Genomic DNA, 16500 nt, shown 5'->3' with positions numbered 1-16500 from the left:
CACGCTCTGCAGCAACCGCCAGACCGACCCTCAGCGCACGGAGCAGAGAGGAGCGCGAACAACACGACGGGTAACAATTCATTCATTTGATGTTCCAGTTGTGTACTGCAGAATCACACATTCTGTCAGTAGTTTTACACAGGGGTAACTCGAGAATAACAAGCACGATGAGAGACGATAATGGTGAATCAACAAAATGCACGGGTAGCTCGCAGTAGCACCGCCGGGAATGGAACCCAGACCACTGAGGCCCGCCAGCACACGGCACACACACACCTGGACGAGCTCTGCGTGAACCGGGTCGAGGTTGGGGAAAGACGCCCGGGCCTCCACGTAGAAGCTCAGTTGCTGCTCAAAGTCCCTGCCGTAGTCCACGTTCCTGACGAACGCCGATATCAGGTTGCCGATCTGCCTCTTCTCATCCTCCACCGTCAGGGCGCTGCCGGTCAGAACAAGCACAGGGACTATTCGGTAACTAACTGTTGCCCCGTGCATCACACCAAAGTTTATTCCCCGAAAACCTTTAGCAGAATGTGGTGTGAAAACACTGTGCGCCAGAAACATTAATTGAATTAAAGTTCATAACCAAATAAACTAAATTTAATTTAATGTATACCAGGGAAATAATTGTCAACATTGCAGATAATAGTAAAATAGCACAATATTTTCAGAATCGATATTTCCATGTCCTTCATCGGTTGATATATCAATGTAACAGTGTGTGAATATGCTGGCTAGATTCCAAAAAAGTTGCTTTCAGTTCTCCACTAAGTCATGAAAATTATTCAATGTTGGTAATTACTCCAATTTTTCCAAAGGTTTCAAATTTAAGTTACTTTAAATTATTGTAATCGCTTTACTTGAAAGGCAATTGTAAACACAACTTTTGCTAAATTTAATGGAAATTTTTTACCTAACAGACTAGATTATTTAAATTTTGTTTGTGTTTTGTAAGCAAAAATGAAATCATGGAACATGCCCAAAGTTACTCTTCCACAAACGTCCATGACAGAGTGAGGACGGCTGGGGGAGAGGGGATAGGGGCGCTCACTTGACGGAGTCGTGCATGACGCGGCACACGAACATGAGGGCGTTGCTGATGACGGGGTCGTTGGTGGGCTCCTGCTGCTGCTGCGAGAAGGCGCTCATGATGCTCTTGCACACCTCCACCTTCACGCTCTCCTTCTGGAACAGGTCTAGCAGCGGCAGGAACTTGTCCTGCCGTGCGTTCCCCTGCTGCTGGTTCTCATGCTCCTCTTCACACACACAGCACAACTAGCTGTATCTAACTGTAGACACCGTTATTCCACATGGAGACGTGGGCGTCATCACCCTGGCAACGTGCAGTGCGAATGTGGGCAGACAACGTGTGCTATCTCGCTCATCTGCCATGGCCCGCACACGTATTTTGGAAGAGAGGGGCTGACGGCTTAGTGACCAACGGCGAGTGCAGCACATCAATGTAGTTAAATATTATATTGGTCATCCAACTCATGTTATGGCGAGCCTCTGACCTTACAATATGTCCCAGTAACTGCTGCCGATCATAAGGAAGCGGTATTATGAATCCACAGTCATCTCACTTACAAGTATGTACGTGTGATGATTTTAATAGCTACTATGAAATGCACGCAGATAAAAAAAGAAACACATGTAAATGCACATAAATGTTGTACAAGAAGTCTAATTCAACCAGCAGATATTTTCTTTTCTTAAAAGTAATTCTCACCGTTTGTTTAGATTTGTAGGCTCACGTCATTAAAGTAGATTGCAGGCTTTCGCGGCCATCATCTAATAAACTACGTATCTTGGCCTTCTTGGTTGAGCTGCGTCAAAGTGGTAAATTGTACCGACAATTTGCTCTGCGTTGCAACAGGTACTATCAGAGTTGAAAAAAAGCAGAGTTTATTAAACTAAATTAAATACACTCGGCCCTCTTTGTATCCTTGAGAACTCTAAAAATTATAAAGCTCAGTGGTTCTTCATAGACAGCATTTTGAAACCATTATAGTGCTAAATAATTCAGCCCAACTAGACCTAGACCGGTCCATCGGTACCACGGAAGACCTGCTCCCGGCCACTCACCATGGTGAAGAGCATCTCGAAGTCCTGCATGTGAGTGACCACCTTGTTGACGATGGTGTGCAGCTGTGCGTAGTGGCTCTCGTACGCTCGGTCCACTGACATGTGTCGTATCACGTCTCCTAGGAAGGTGTTCACTTCCCTCCGCTGCAACACACACCAAGACTCAGCCCATCAGGCTAGACTGTTTACGGTAATTCAGCTCCTTCCTTCCCGAGTTTATTTGGGTTCAACTTCTCTACATCAAGGTCATTGGCACTCAACAACATAGACCGCTGATGGCAAACAAATTGACAACGGCCTACAGTAAGGAACAAACCAATCATTTGCCGGCAGTGATTTCAATAAACAAATAGGTTACAGAAATCAGGATGGGCAAGGCCAAACATTAATTAAGAACAGTGATGCAGGCAAATAGGGAACATATCAAGTAAAACATCAGCTAAAGATAGGGAGAGCAGAACAGATGGATGTAGGAGTGCAGGAAAGACAGGATAATTGACAAAGAATAAAGACAGAAACATGAGTAGATCTTAAGGTGCAGATAAACATTTCACCAAATGATGGAACCAAAGATTGAAAAATATTGATACGATGAAAATATAAAACATATTTTTAAAACTTAAGGCCAGATTACATGCTTTTTTCTTGACATACAAATAGGAGAAGGAATATAGAGAATGGGTGTACAGGTTCAAATTTGCATTTATTAGAATAAACTAATTAATTGAGGCTTAACATCAATGACTTTGGAGCATTTACGCGAAAATAATTTGGTGGTGTGAAAAAGGGAATCATAATAATACCTTGTGGGTTATGGCAAAGTACACCGTGTTTCCCAATTGCGAACAATGCAGGATCAACCCAGCTGGGAAGCGAACCCAGACAGCATTGGTGGCAGGCGAGTGGCCCACACTCAACCACAAATACCTGTTTTCAATCGAATCAGTCCAGTTAGCTTTGTCAGTAAACAATCTGCAACTGCAAAACAATGGGCCAACCATATCCTCGTAACTACAAGAAACACAATTTACTTTGAATAATTTAAATTTTAGTGACGAAATGTTAAGTAACACACCATTTTCAGGTTTTATTCAGTGCTAATTATTGTAGGATCTGAACCGGAACTACTACTACTACCACCACCAAAAAAAAAAATTAACTTGATATTTTGATTTAACAAAACCTTTTTTTTTCTTGTTTTTTATTTCTTCCAGATTTAACGTCGCTTTGCTTGCTGTTCAGTAAAAGGGGTGAATAATTGGTTGCATCTAATGAAACTAGACAACTGTAACTGTGGTGTTTGTACTTGTAAATATTGTGTGTAATTTAGTGTATAGTGTTTGGAAACATTTGAATTTTGAACTTCCCGCACTGCTCGCTAACAGCGCCAAGTCTTTCAAGTTGGCTGCCTGCCGAGGTGGGTAGCCCTGCAGCTTCCGGCAAACGAAGTGACAGTTGTCGTTCAACCATCATGGCGGTAAGTCGTGCTATCGTGCACGCTTGCTGCCAATCGAGTTGTTCGCGAGCGAATCGGTATTCATTGTGTCGTTTTTATCTGGATTTTACAGTCTCGTACGTCTCTAGACAAAACATGTGGTGCAGAGCTTCCCCCGGCCACTCACGGAGAAGTGGCGCGCGACGAACTCCACCCAGACCTCGGCGCAGCAGGCGTAGTGGGCGGGATCTGACAGCTTGGAGACGCAGCGCCACACGTCGTTGAGGATCTGCAGGCGGAGGTCGGGCGGGGGGTCGGCCAGCACCAGGCACAGCCCCAGCGTGCGGAACAGCAGGTACTGTGGGAAGCCTGGGTGCCCGCCAGCCCCCGTCACTTCACACTCTACTCTCGCCTGCCGCTCAAAACATTTCATTACAATTATATATATACACACATACAGTGGCGTAGCCAGGATCTGTGTAAGGGGGGTGTTAAGAAGCATACGGGGGGTCCTCCCCCGGGAAAATTTGGATTTTAAGGTGTAAAATAGAGTGCTATTTTATCAGTTTTCGGTACTTAAATTTAAATATTGTAATGGTAAAAATTTTATTAATTTTAATACGAAATTTGTTTGAGTGATAAATAAGAAATTTAATTAAAGATTAGGTTCTGGGGGAGGGGGGGGGGTTTGAACCCCTAACCCCCCCCCCCCCCCCCCCCCCGGCTAAGCCCCTGTACACATACACCACAAACAAATTCATACATTAACTACTTTAGCTAACTAATATTACAATACAGTAAGCCTGCTAATCCAAACCTAGTCTCAAAAAATATGACTGATCCAAATGAGTTTAAGTATAGTAAAAATAAACAAAAAATAAAATTAAATATTGTATTTTAAATATTATTGTTAACATCCGCATCCAATTATTAAAATGTTTAGTGATCACTTTTTTATAAAGTATTATTGACTGTGTTTCGATAGCTTAATGGTAATGTTAATGTATTACGAAAAATATCCGGCTAATCCCAAAATTTGGAAGTCCGAAGAGGTCTCGGCCCAAATTAGTTCGGATTAGTGGGACTACTACATTAGTAAATAAAATTCAATTTATTTCCAAATTTTAAAGCTTAAAAAAATATTCTTAAGTATACTGAAGGTTTTTGTCAGGATACATTCAATTGCTAGTGAATAGAAAATTAAATTTTTTCAAAAATCATTAAAGAAATTAAAATACATAATACATTTCTTAAACATCAAAATGGCCACGATTATAAAGTTCATGTGACATTTTTAATTCAAGGGACTGAATGTAATAAATATAAAAAGTGATTTGAAGATAAATTTTCCAAAGTAAAATTTTATGTACTCCATCAATTTCAATCACACTTTCTAATTAATGCTTCTCACACTGTCACAGTCAATGCCACGCATTCACACTTTTGTAGTAGCACACACATTCAGAGCACTCCAAGTCACACAACTGTACCTTCTTCGTTGCACGAGGAAATAAGCTCGATGAATTGGGGCGTGCGACTTGCGATGTAGGCAGGCTTGAATGCTGCCATTATAGTGTTCAGCAACAGTGCACTACACACAAAATAATTTACTAACATTCAGACTGTGGCAAGATTTTCTTTTCTAGAAATTATGAACTATGTAATAATTAATAATAGCAGTTATCTTATAGAATATATCACATTGGATTGAGCTACCTTTAATTCATTTTTAATTTTAATTAGTAAGATCACTTAAGAATAAAATCATTTTGAAAATAAATTATCTTACTTAAATGTACATATATGTGGCCATTTTTAATTTGATCATTTAATAAAGTGAGATATAAAAATTAGCAACATTTTCAACAGTAAGTATATATCGGCTGGATCTGTGAAACATATATATTGCATAAAGAAAAAAATAGTAAAAGTTAAAATAAATGTCAGTAGCTATTTGTTCATAATCATAGCCCCTACTATATTATAGTCCACAAAATTTGCAGTTTAAATTTATTATCTTACACATAAACGTCAGACTTTAAAACCACTTACAGCACAGTACTCTGAAAATGTAATAAATATACTGCTACACCATTAATTATCCTAGTTTTGATAACCAAACAAATCCCATAATTACTATCAAATTTTAAGATGGAAATCATAAAACTAATTAAATAAAAATTTACTTTATTACCAGTAAAAAGTAGAGCCATACAGTCGATAAAACAAAAAAACTAAGTATCCATTGTTCATGAGTTAATGACACATGATATGTCTACAAGAGCTACTCTAAAAAATTTAATCTAACATAAGATACATATATTAAAAAAAAAAAAAAAAAAGGGTGTTGTCTGTAAAGTCGGTTTAAGGATGATAATTTTACGTTATAAGAAAACATTGATGAAAAATTGCATACTTTTTAATTTTCAAATATTATTTACAGTTTTTGCAAATTTAATTTAAATAATATGTTTAAATATAATCACGAACAATTAGTTAAAAACCCCGCCTTAACATGTTTGATATTATAGAAGATTTCCTCGCACGGTGGTTGGCAGGTTCTTGCACGCTCGGCTCAGGCGGAACGTGACAATTTTTTTGTGCGTGCAGCCGGCGTTAATCAATTTATGACGTTATCACGTCTAAAAACCTAGTGTTTTTTATAATACTGTAAAAAAAACTTGTCAATGCAAATCCCCACTCATAATGAAAACAATGACTGAACCGCACAAGAGACGGCCGAGATGGAGGCAAGGAGGCGGAGCGCGGAGCAGGCGAGTGCAGGCGGGACGTCGCGGAAGAGACAACGAGCAGGTTCACTGTCGCGACGGAGGCAAGGAAGGCAGCTAGGAGGCGGTGTGCGGAGTGAGCGAGTGCAGGCGGGACGTCGCGGAAGAGACAACGAGCAGGTTCACGGCCGAGACGGAGGCCAGGAGGCGGAGCGCGGAGCCAGCGAGTGCAGGCGGGACGCGGCGGGAGGGCTCACCTGTTGGCCTGCTCCTTGCAGCGAGCCAGGATCTCCACCAGCAGGCGCTCGGGGGCGCCGGCGGCCACCGCCTGCAGGATCCAGTCCAGGGCCGGGGTGTAGAGGGTCAGGTAGGCCGACAGCTCCACCTTCTGCCGGCTCAGGTCCGCGCGCACGCTGGCACTGAACACCTGCGGGGCACCCCCCACCACCGCCACCACCCGCTACAGCTGGGCGTGTAGCGCCACGCGGGGTCGTCCCTCGCGGTGAGCTCGTTCCGGAGCCCACGTCACAGGTGTATGGCCGTACGCAAGGGGGCGGGGGATATCCCCCCCAATCACCAACAAAGGAAGGAATTTGAAAGCATACAGCGGGCAAAGTGCTTCTTCATAACCCCCCCCCCCCTTCTCCATCCTACCCCCACCAAAAAAAATGAATTTCTGCGTACGTTCCTGCTGGCAATAACCTAATAAACTCCACAATCACCAGCCAAACCACCAACGCTGAAATAATTGGCACACTACTATATATGCCAAAATAATAGGTACTTAATAAAAATAAACTAGTCTACCTATAAAGCAAACTTTACACATTGACAACCTTCAATCTTGGATGTTTAATAATCATGATTACATTAATTTAGTTGTTTTAATTTTCTTAAACAGTAATTTAAGGGAAATAAAGGGCACTTGGGTATCCATACTCGGAAGCCAACACAATACCCACCAGCATTTTCTTTTGGGCAAGTAGAATAATCATAGATATATTTTGGAAGAAACTAGTTTACAGCTGTTTTGACCCTAAAACAAAATATCATTATAAATAACAATGGTATACATGTGAAGCACATTAAAACAATCAAATACTGTAAGACATAATACTAGTGATTGTTATTTTATTATTTTAATGTTACCAATCATTGCAATTCAAGTCAACTACAAATTAATCTGCTACAGTAGCAACCAATATTTTTACTGTAGTATCGTCTAACCAAGAAAATAAGTCACAATGACCAAGATCTAACACACCTGGTGGTACGAGGAGAGGAAATCATAGAAGTTCTCTTTGATGTACTCCTTGTCGGTGGTAGAGACAGTGATGCCAACCCGGCACAAGTAGCAGCGAGCATACACCGCCACGAGCGGGTCTCCAATGCCGCGAATCATCCGGGTGAGGCGCAGCAGTGCCTGAGAGAACTCGCTAGGAACAAGCCATCGACCTCAGCGTTAAAAAGCAAACCTACAACCTCGTACACAAGCACATTCTGCATTCATGCACGTTATTTCCTTGGAAAGGGTTTTTACATCCGGTAATAGAATTTGGATTGAAAATTATGGGCATACGAGGAAATCTATTATAAGTGTGCATTACAGCAAAATCGAAATTTCACTGAAAATATTTAAACAATTCCAAGACAAAAAAAAAGGTTGGGATATGTTTAATTTCTTGTGAATTCCTGGGTTTTCTGACACATGACATAGCCTTTCATTTGCATCAAGAACTCCTATGGCATTTTTGTAACCTTCAAACATTTTCTGCCTACAATTTGGTCGTTAATTTTAACTATTTTATGCTTATGCAGGATTATCATTACATTCCAAATAATGTTGGAAAAAAATAATTTTATGTATTTCTTTTTTTATTGAATACTTCCAATTGTTATTGGATACAACAAGTTCATACTTAATAAATATATTTTTCATCATCTCAAAGCTCATAATTCATAAACCACATATTAAAAGATCATGTGAAAGAAGCCTTTTTCAAAACAAGGATTAAAAAGTTTTACTAATACTGCTCTAAACCTGTTCATGAACTTAAGTAATAATAAATCACGTAGTATACACTATTTATACTTTGTATGTTAATGCACAAAAGCAATAAATAAATAAAACAGTGAATGGGTAAAGTTAACTGGTAAACTTAAGCTCTGTAAGATCTTACTTATACGTAACACAATCAATACACACTTTCACAAAGCTCTACAGTGGAGGAAACACAGCACGCACCTAGACTTAAGGAAGCTGTAAGATTTTAGGATGGCCATCTCCACGTACAGCCGAGGAACCAGTTCTCGGATCGAAGCGATCTTGTAGAACCAGTTGCGGCAGGTCTCTTTGGCAGACTCTGGGACCATGTCCGGGGTGAAGTTCTCCGGCAAGGGCGTTGGATTCCTGCTGCCAGGCCTGCCAACAGATGCCCATACGTCATGCTATGGTACATCAGCAAGGAAAAACACTAAGCAGAAACTACTAAAAAGTTACGCATGTCACAGAACAGAGAATAGAATGCCTGAAATATTATTGGAGACCTACACAAGTTATCACCAATGGAAATGAAGGGCCAGACAAAATAAACTGACTGAATAATAGCAGAAGTTGTGGAAGAACACAGAAGAATGTCACCATTCTTGTTCCAAATACCAGTAACAAAATAATATAATGATGGAAATATAAGTACTTGCTATGAACACATAAGTTACATCTTTATAAGATTCAAATGCCAACAATGAAAAATTAACATAAACGAAAAAACAACCACCTTAAACTAAATGCAATGTTCATACCTTCTGACTGGCATAGGGCGGGTGACTAAACCAAAATTAGTAAGACCTCACTGCTTCCCGTCCAAAAGTTACAGAACGAACGCATGAATTACAGCATAATGCCTCATCGACATCAAGGTCATAAGAGATAACAGGGCGATGTACGAGCGAGGGCAAAAGGTAGTATCCTTTTTTTTTTTTAAATAAAAAAAAACCAACTCACTGCAATTTTCGCAAAGTTTTTTTACCAACAAAAAAAATGGTTAAATCATGATCGGACTATAACTCAAATCATCGCGAGGCACTCACAGGTAGTACTCGGCCTTGGTGCGGAGGCGGTCGTACACCAGCTTGCCGAAGATGTCCAGGATGTCGGTGACGAGCACGAACTTGCTGGGGTAGAACTGAATGACGGCGGTGTCGACCAGCAGCTTGGAGCACTGGATGGCTATCTTGAGGGCTCGCACGCGCTGGTCCGAGTGCCACGCCTGCACCAGCTCCTGGTTGAGCTGCTCGATCCGGGCCACGTACTCCTGCTGGCTGAGGTCGAGCTCCTGCCGCACCGAGCCCTCGTCCACCTCGTCCAGCTGCTCCAGGCGGTGCTTCACCTTGTCGACCGCCGCGCTCTGCGCCTTCACCACCACTGCCGCGGCGCGGCGTCAGTCCCCCTCCACACTCCTCGCCTCCCGCCTGGGCAGGTTCCCAAGCACCTCTCCCAGTGGGACACGTGACAGATTACATCTGAGGTGTTCGTCCGTCACATTTCCCGGGAGTTCAAGGCAGCTACGATATCCTCACGAGTACAGAACATGGTCCTTAAACACATACACCGATAAACAGGGCACACAACACACCAGTGCGGCCAGAATTAAATTTGAAGTGGGAGGAGGGCAAATCCCACAGACTAGACGTGGCGTGTTTCGCGTAAGAACACACATGTGCACAATAACTTTTTTTTCGTCTCAGCAAAATTGTGGAGGCGAAAACCATGAAAATGAGTGGAGTAGCAAATTTCTTTGCTACCGGCTGAACTCAGGCAAATTTTTCAAGATATTTGACATATAAAATTTAAAATAGAGTATATAAAAAACTATTCAATGCCTTTCATAAAAAAATTTAAATGCTACCATAAAAAAGTACTTAAAAAAAATTTTTAAACTAAGTAAAAATATTGCTTTGTTTTTTGATAGACTTTGCAGAGAACTTGGAAGTAATGTACAAAACTATCATATATCAGTATCGATGAAAAAAAAAAATATTACAGGAAAAAAGTACAGTTATAGAAATAAAAGAAGTATAAATTTCAGTAATTATTTTCAAAAAAATGACTGGCTTTTATTAAACCTCAATATTAGATGGTAGTTTTTATTATAGCACCAAGATAACCTGAGATGGCCAAATGAAAGAGGATTTATGCAAAGAGCAGTTTAGAGTTGGATCAAATTTTTTTTTTTAAATTTTACTTTTTAATTTAAAATTCTGAATGACATCTAACACATTATTAAAATGTTTATATGATGTGTATCTCTTTAGGGGAGTAAAACATCAGATATCTAGTGTTCTTAACATAGGAGACAAATGAATCTGGAAGTGACCACTAATTAAAGCCAGAAAATGTTAGTCAATAAGCCTGTATGCAAAAGTGGGAATTCTTACCTTTCTCACCACCAGATAAAAAACTTGTGACAATGGATAACTTTTCAGAAGTAGTGAATTTGCTCAAGATAGCAGATTTTCTAGACGACCAAGAATCAAGGCTATCTTCCGTTACTGCCTCTTTGCTTCTCTTCTGGTCGCGAGGGGGAGTTTCCCACTGAAATTTGGAGATAACATTTCTGAATACAACACAATTAACATGTTTAATATTTTTATGAGACATTTATTATTCATATATTAAAAAAAACAGCCCTAAAACATTTTATAATTGTACTGTGTTTGCTACATACCTATCCAGTTAGCTTATTCTGACCCTACAATTTTTTCTTTCAAATTTTTAGGATAAGAATTTTTTAGCTAAGTCATTAAAATCTGTATCCAATTTACTATTACAATGCTAAAATTGGTACAACTGCTCATTTAATTTTTCTATCGAATTCATAATATAATCACATACAAATAAACATAACAGCTACCCAAATAACAGTGTTCTATAAACAACTCACAATATTCTCTTAAACACTGTTAAGAATAGTGTTTATGAGTAATGATATAAAAACTAAACATTGAGACATCAAGCAAACAAAGCATAGAAATAAAACCACAGCTGTGTCAAAAATTCCTAGGCATAATGATTCTGTGATCTGTCACCAGTGACTTCTGCATTATTGAACAAAAGTAAAACACCAAGCCCTTAAGGTCAAGATTTTATATTTACAGTAATTACAGAAAAACGTGTAGACTTTTTTTCAATTGTTTAACTTTCACGAAATGAAAAATATATACAGCGCATACTTTTTGCATAATTAGCTGCAAAAGTTACATTTTTAATGTTTTTTGGTTGTACAAATAAAGAGAAATTAATTTATTGCAGAACTGAAACTTTTTAGGTTTAACTGCAATGCCGCTGCCTACTTCAAAAAATGGTTTGAATTTATTTCAGAAAATATTAATTAATTTTACCTTGCATTTCAAAATTCTCAAATTTGTTACGATTTTGACAACCAAGAAACATGAAAAGGGTTTTTGTGATATAAATGCAAACACCTTTCTTGAAGTAGCCAGTGGCATTGCAGTTAAATCAAAAAAGTTTCAGTTCTTCTGCAATAAATTAAATTCTCCTAATTTGTATACAACCCAAAAATGTTAAAAATGTAACTTTGGCACCTTATTATGCAAAAAGTATGCGCTGTATATATTTTTTCATTTCGTGAAAGTTAAACAATTGAAAAAGTCTAAAAGTTGATCAGTGATTGATATAAATATAAAACATGACCTGAAATCGGAGGCACCTTCCTTAATTGTAAAAAAAAATTTTCAACCCAACCAAATTCTTGAAGCAGCTGGCAGACAAAACAGCGACACGGCCAGGTTCGGACCTGGCTGGCAGCCCTGCACGGCCACTGGCGTCACGCGCCGTGTCACGTGCTGCCCACTAACGTAAGGCATGTCACACGCGCTTGGGCGGATCACAAGGATCATCGCTACCTCCACGGGTGCGGGAGACAGTGGCGTAGCCAGGATTTGTGTATGGGGGGTGTTAAGAAGCATAACCCCCTTTCCCCCCCTGTAATAAAGCGGGGGGTCCGAGGGTCCGCCCCCGGTAAAATTTGGATTTTAAGGTGTAAAATAGTGATATTTTAGCAGTTTTCGGTTCTTAAATTTAAATATTGTAATTGTAAAAATTTTATTAATTTTAAAATGAAATTTGTTTGAGTGATGAATAAGAAATTAATTAAAGATTTGGTGCTAAGGAGGGGGGGGGGGGGGGTTGAACCCCTAAAACCCCCCCCTGGCGGGAGAGATCGCAACACATCAATTAATTAGGTATATTATGACAATACCCGAACAATGAACGTGCTTGGACAAACAGTAAGGATCAAGGCAGTTCCACAGTTCACGAGAGAAGCAAGAGTGACAGGATGGGAGAAGGAAGGTCAAGGAGGAACACACGCACGCTATCGGCCGCGGCCATCTTGGACAGGGGGTCGAGCTCCTGGCGCGCGAACTGGCTCAGCGGGTCGCAGCCGTCCAGTGCGACCCCCAGGGGGTCCAGGGTGGGGGTGGGCGTGGATGAGCCCGTGCTGCTGGTCGCGCTCCCGCCCAGCATCTTCCTCATCACACGGCTCTCCGTCACCTGCGACACACACCCACCCTCGGGTCTGTACTGCAATGCCCTTCACCCCTTCACCCTCACACACCAACATACATGTTTATAACTGTAGAAGTGGACGTTTGGGATTGTGGTGGGAATCAAACAGATGTATACTGTTACATCCTGTCACTCAACAACGATACAACATAAAAAAAAGAACAATAGATGGTTCAGGGAAAAATGGGTCAACCAGAGCAATCTTATTTTTCTCCATTCAATACGTCTACATTAAGACATTTACAAATCCCTGCTTGCTCACTGCCACAGCAAAGGTTGGGTGAACCACGGGGCGTGGAATTATCCACAAAGCAGCTATAAAGTCTGGCTTCAACCCTGCCATAAGCATCCACCAGTATCTGAAAGCTGATGCAGGAAAAGGTCTTATAATGAAGCAGCGACTGAATGATCCATTAAGGCCCTGTCACACTCTCCAAGTTCTCATCAAATTGCTCTAAATCTGACTTTTAATAGAGAATTTGACTACATCCTCCAAAACCGCTACACACCTGATCCAATTAGCAGCGATACCTTGCTACCCGCTTATCCTTTCCTGATGCTTTCCCATTGAGCCAGGAGGATTCTCTGCGACTCTCAAAGGTTCGGCACATTCTCAGAGCCGCGTCTGTGTGAAGGTTGTAATTAGGAAGCCATTGTTCTCGGAGCTTCGAGTCGAGAATTCTGATGACGCCACATTTCGGAGGGCTACGAGATCTTTCCGAGTCGGGACTTGGCAGATATTCAAGTTGGAGGCGAGTAGTGTGGGAGTGAGAGTTTGACCCCACCGGGAAACAAACCAAGATCACCTTAATGGGACACAAGTTATCTGACCACTCAACCACCATAGCGTCACTTCCACTTCGGCATCACTTTGGTTGAAATGCTTTGATGTTTGAACCATGATACATTTACAGACTTGCTAGCTAGGAAACTATGAAACCCATTTACACTGACTATTTTTACAAATTACTTTTTACTATTTCATCAAGTATTGGTTTTTTGTTTTACAAAGTTACTAATATAATGACAAAAATAATCCATATCCAAGCTTGTGCTGTCGATCCATTCAGTTCTTGTGGTTTTAAATTCCATGTCACTGCCAATGTGAATTGCTATATGAATCAGGTATTCTGTGGATTTCTAGGGCTATTTAATTTTATTTTTATCATATTATTATTTTTACTTGTTTTTGTTGTTCTGTGTGTTATCTTGACTCATGTTTAGCTACGAGAACAACCAATCAAATTCAAGTATAAGTGGTGTAGAGGGCACAGTGCCCTTGATTATAACCCAGCGCCCAAAAATTTTATGAACAAATTACACAGTATCCAACACCCTTACTGTCGTAACAAGAGGTTTCAGTGGATGATCAGAAACTTCTTCCAAAGGTCGTCTGCTCTGCCACTCCGAGCCATAGTCCCGCAGACGGAAAGACCTGAAACATATAAAAGTGTGAAAGTTGTGAGAGTTTTTTTCCCTCCATGCTAAGTGAATGAGACACATATTAAAAAAATTTCAGACAGGTCTGCAGTTCATCGCGTGCAGGGGAATCTTACAAGGAATACTATGCTTGCTATGACATAGAAGACACACACCAAAACTAAGCGCAATCCTCAATCCATACCAGTTGTGAAAATTATTCTATGTAAAATTTTCACCTTGTGGGTCACCCCTCCCCTACCCTAATTATTGTAAGGGGGCTTCCACAGAGCTTTATTAAAATCTAGTCCATGGACACACTTAATTTGAGGGGGGGAAGGGGGTTTTTGCCTTCAAAATGCCTGGGAAAAGTTCCAATTACGAGCAACACTTTCGTTCTTGAATAATGAGTATTGTACTAAGCTTTAGGGTTACAAAAAAAAAAATTTAAACACTTTTTTTGTTTTAACCAGGGTTCTTTTTTTATTTGAATCAGATTTTTTTTATTACATTAGTTATTTTAGTTCTCAGCAAGTGTAATGACGCGGCCGCCGCCGTGTACGTGAGTACGGCGCCTCCAGTTACAACAGAGGTTCATTGATATTATTCTGGAGGCCTAGGGAATACGCCTAATTCTCCTCAAGACATAACCTAACAGTGCAGTAACATCGTCACTGAATACATCTTACACCGAATACCTTAGTATCGTGTGTAATTTGCTTTCTCATTTGAACACGTTGAAAAACTAAAACGTTCATTCAGAAACGTCGTATTTTCTTACCATTGAACATTTGCTGTCGGACGTGAACCTGACATAATCAACTATGTGATTATTTACAAACTTTTCTCGACATTTAAAGCATAGAGTAAATATAAATACAAACAAATCGCATTTCAAATGTATAGGGCACGATCTAAAACTTGAGGTGGCATTGATACTAACGGCGCTAGTAATATTTAAACACACTATTAACAATGTATTAAATGGGAGTTTCGAATAAAATATTATTCCTGATTCCGTCTCAAGTTATAAAATTTTTTCCCAGTTTAATATTTATTTCGTTCTTTTGGGTGCTTGATAAATGCCTAATCTGTACTGACGTCGTCCGACCGAAGGCCACCCAAAGCCCGACATGCACTCGTCAGTATCCCACCCCACTAACGAAAGGCACCCCTAGCCATGGCCCACCCAAGTCAGACGAGCCCCTGATGCCAAGGTAGAACCAAGGGCCGTGTCTAAATAATTAGACACCTCGACCCTAGTTAATTAATAATCAAACATAATTTAATAGTAACTCCACTATTAATTAAAACCCCCGCCCAAGGAAAGTGCGACGCAGGAGAGCCTGAGTCACTCATGTGTGAACTTACCATAATAAGTTTGTGAGTGCCTCCTATGCGGCCTTCAGCCTTAATTAATTATAGTGTTGTGTTAACATAAGTATTAACTCCCTGTTTTTTATGTGACGTCGACCCAAGTGTCTCCCCGGCTCCTTCAGGCTTTTATGCCTCGCCAGCGCCATCTCTTGCGTGTGTAGTGCGACGCAAGTGAAGGTGACGTGCGACGTTTTGTTTCCATACAGAATTTGACATATTATTTTATTGTAAATATATTTTTGCTTTACGTTTTTTGCAGATATTTTTCTTATATTTTATTATAATTAATTTTGTATTGAAGGGTGTGTATTTGTGTAAGTTTTAATTGTTCACCGGGCGCCAAGGCAGTGGCTTCCGCCTGTGACCAATCAGCGTGTTCCGCGGGCTCGCGGAGAGGGGAGAGACGCGGGCGCTCGGTCGCGCCAGGCGGGGGAGTCGTCAGTCGTCAGCCAGACGCGAATGGCAGCGGTCACGTTAGCGGGCCGCTCCGCGCTAGTGGGAGTCAGTGAACATGGCACGAGAGACAACGGAAGTGTTGGTGACGTCGCTCCGAGACGGTGAGGCTGAACGGGCACGGTATTTGCAGGAGATCTAGACTTTTCCATGCTGAAGCATTTTCAGCTTTGCAGTCGAGTTTGTTACTTTGTCATTCAGTCGCGTGCTCGCATCTTGTCATTTTTGCTCACGTGTGTTCTTCTCTTAATTTTTGCGAGTCGTGGTTTATTTTTGCAAACTGGACATTCGCCGTTGTATGTTCTGTGCTTTTACATTTCTTCCCGGTCATTGTGGTGTTCATTCAGACAGACATCCTATTGCGCACGGGTCTTAGAGAATTCTATTCCTTACAGTGTGAGTAATACTCGTCA

The 16500-nt window shown here is 40.7% G+C and overlaps 1 protein-coding gene across 2 annotated transcripts in view; it reads right to left on the bottom strand.

The window, feature by feature from the left end:
• The window catches only part of LOC134532493 (VPS35 endosomal protein-sorting factor-like), a 15621-nt gene extending 409 nt beyond the window's left edge, over positions 1 to 15212 (bottom strand). Inside the window, exons 1-14 of one of the 2 annotated variants that reach the window (XM_063368929.1) lie at positions 15039 to 15212; positions 14180 to 14273; positions 12644 to 12823; positions 10687 to 10843; positions 9340 to 9673; positions 8495 to 8671; positions 7514 to 7685; positions 6507 to 6676; positions 5011 to 5111; positions 3708 to 3889; positions 2086 to 2229; positions 1052 to 1218; positions 277 to 439; positions 1 to 6 (exon numbers count right to left, since the gene is read on the bottom strand). The exon at positions 1 to 6 is cut by the window's left edge and continues 409 nt beyond it. In XM_063368929.1, coding sequence (XP_063224999.1) covers positions 1 to 6; positions 277 to 439; positions 1052 to 1218; positions 2086 to 2229; positions 3708 to 3889; positions 5011 to 5111; positions 6507 to 6676; positions 7514 to 7685; positions 8495 to 8671; positions 9340 to 9673; positions 10687 to 10843; positions 12644 to 12823; positions 14180 to 14273; positions 15039 to 15073 — 2082 coding nt within the window. In that variant the 5' untranslated portion in view covers positions 15074 to 15212. Of the gene's footprint in view, positions 7 to 276; positions 440 to 1047; positions 1219 to 2085; positions 2230 to 3707; positions 3890 to 5010; positions 5112 to 6506; positions 6677 to 7513; positions 7686 to 8494; positions 8672 to 9339; positions 9674 to 10686; positions 10844 to 12643; positions 12824 to 14179; positions 14274 to 15038 lie in introns of those variants that run through there. The other variant, XM_063368931.1, reaches the window with a different exon arrangement.
• Between the last annotated feature and the right edge of the window lie 1288 nt (positions 15213 to 16500).

The sequence above is a fragment of the Bacillus rossius genome, chromosome 6 (assembly GCF_032445375.1).
Source record: "Bacillus rossius redtenbacheri isolate Brsri chromosome 6, Brsri_v3, whole genome shotgun sequence".
NCBI lineage: Eukaryota > Metazoa > Arthropoda > Insecta > Phasmatodea > Bacillidae > Bacillus > Bacillus rossius.
The sequence above is the reverse complement of the archived record's forward strand: the minus strand, read 5'-3'. Positions and strand labels throughout refer to the sequence as shown.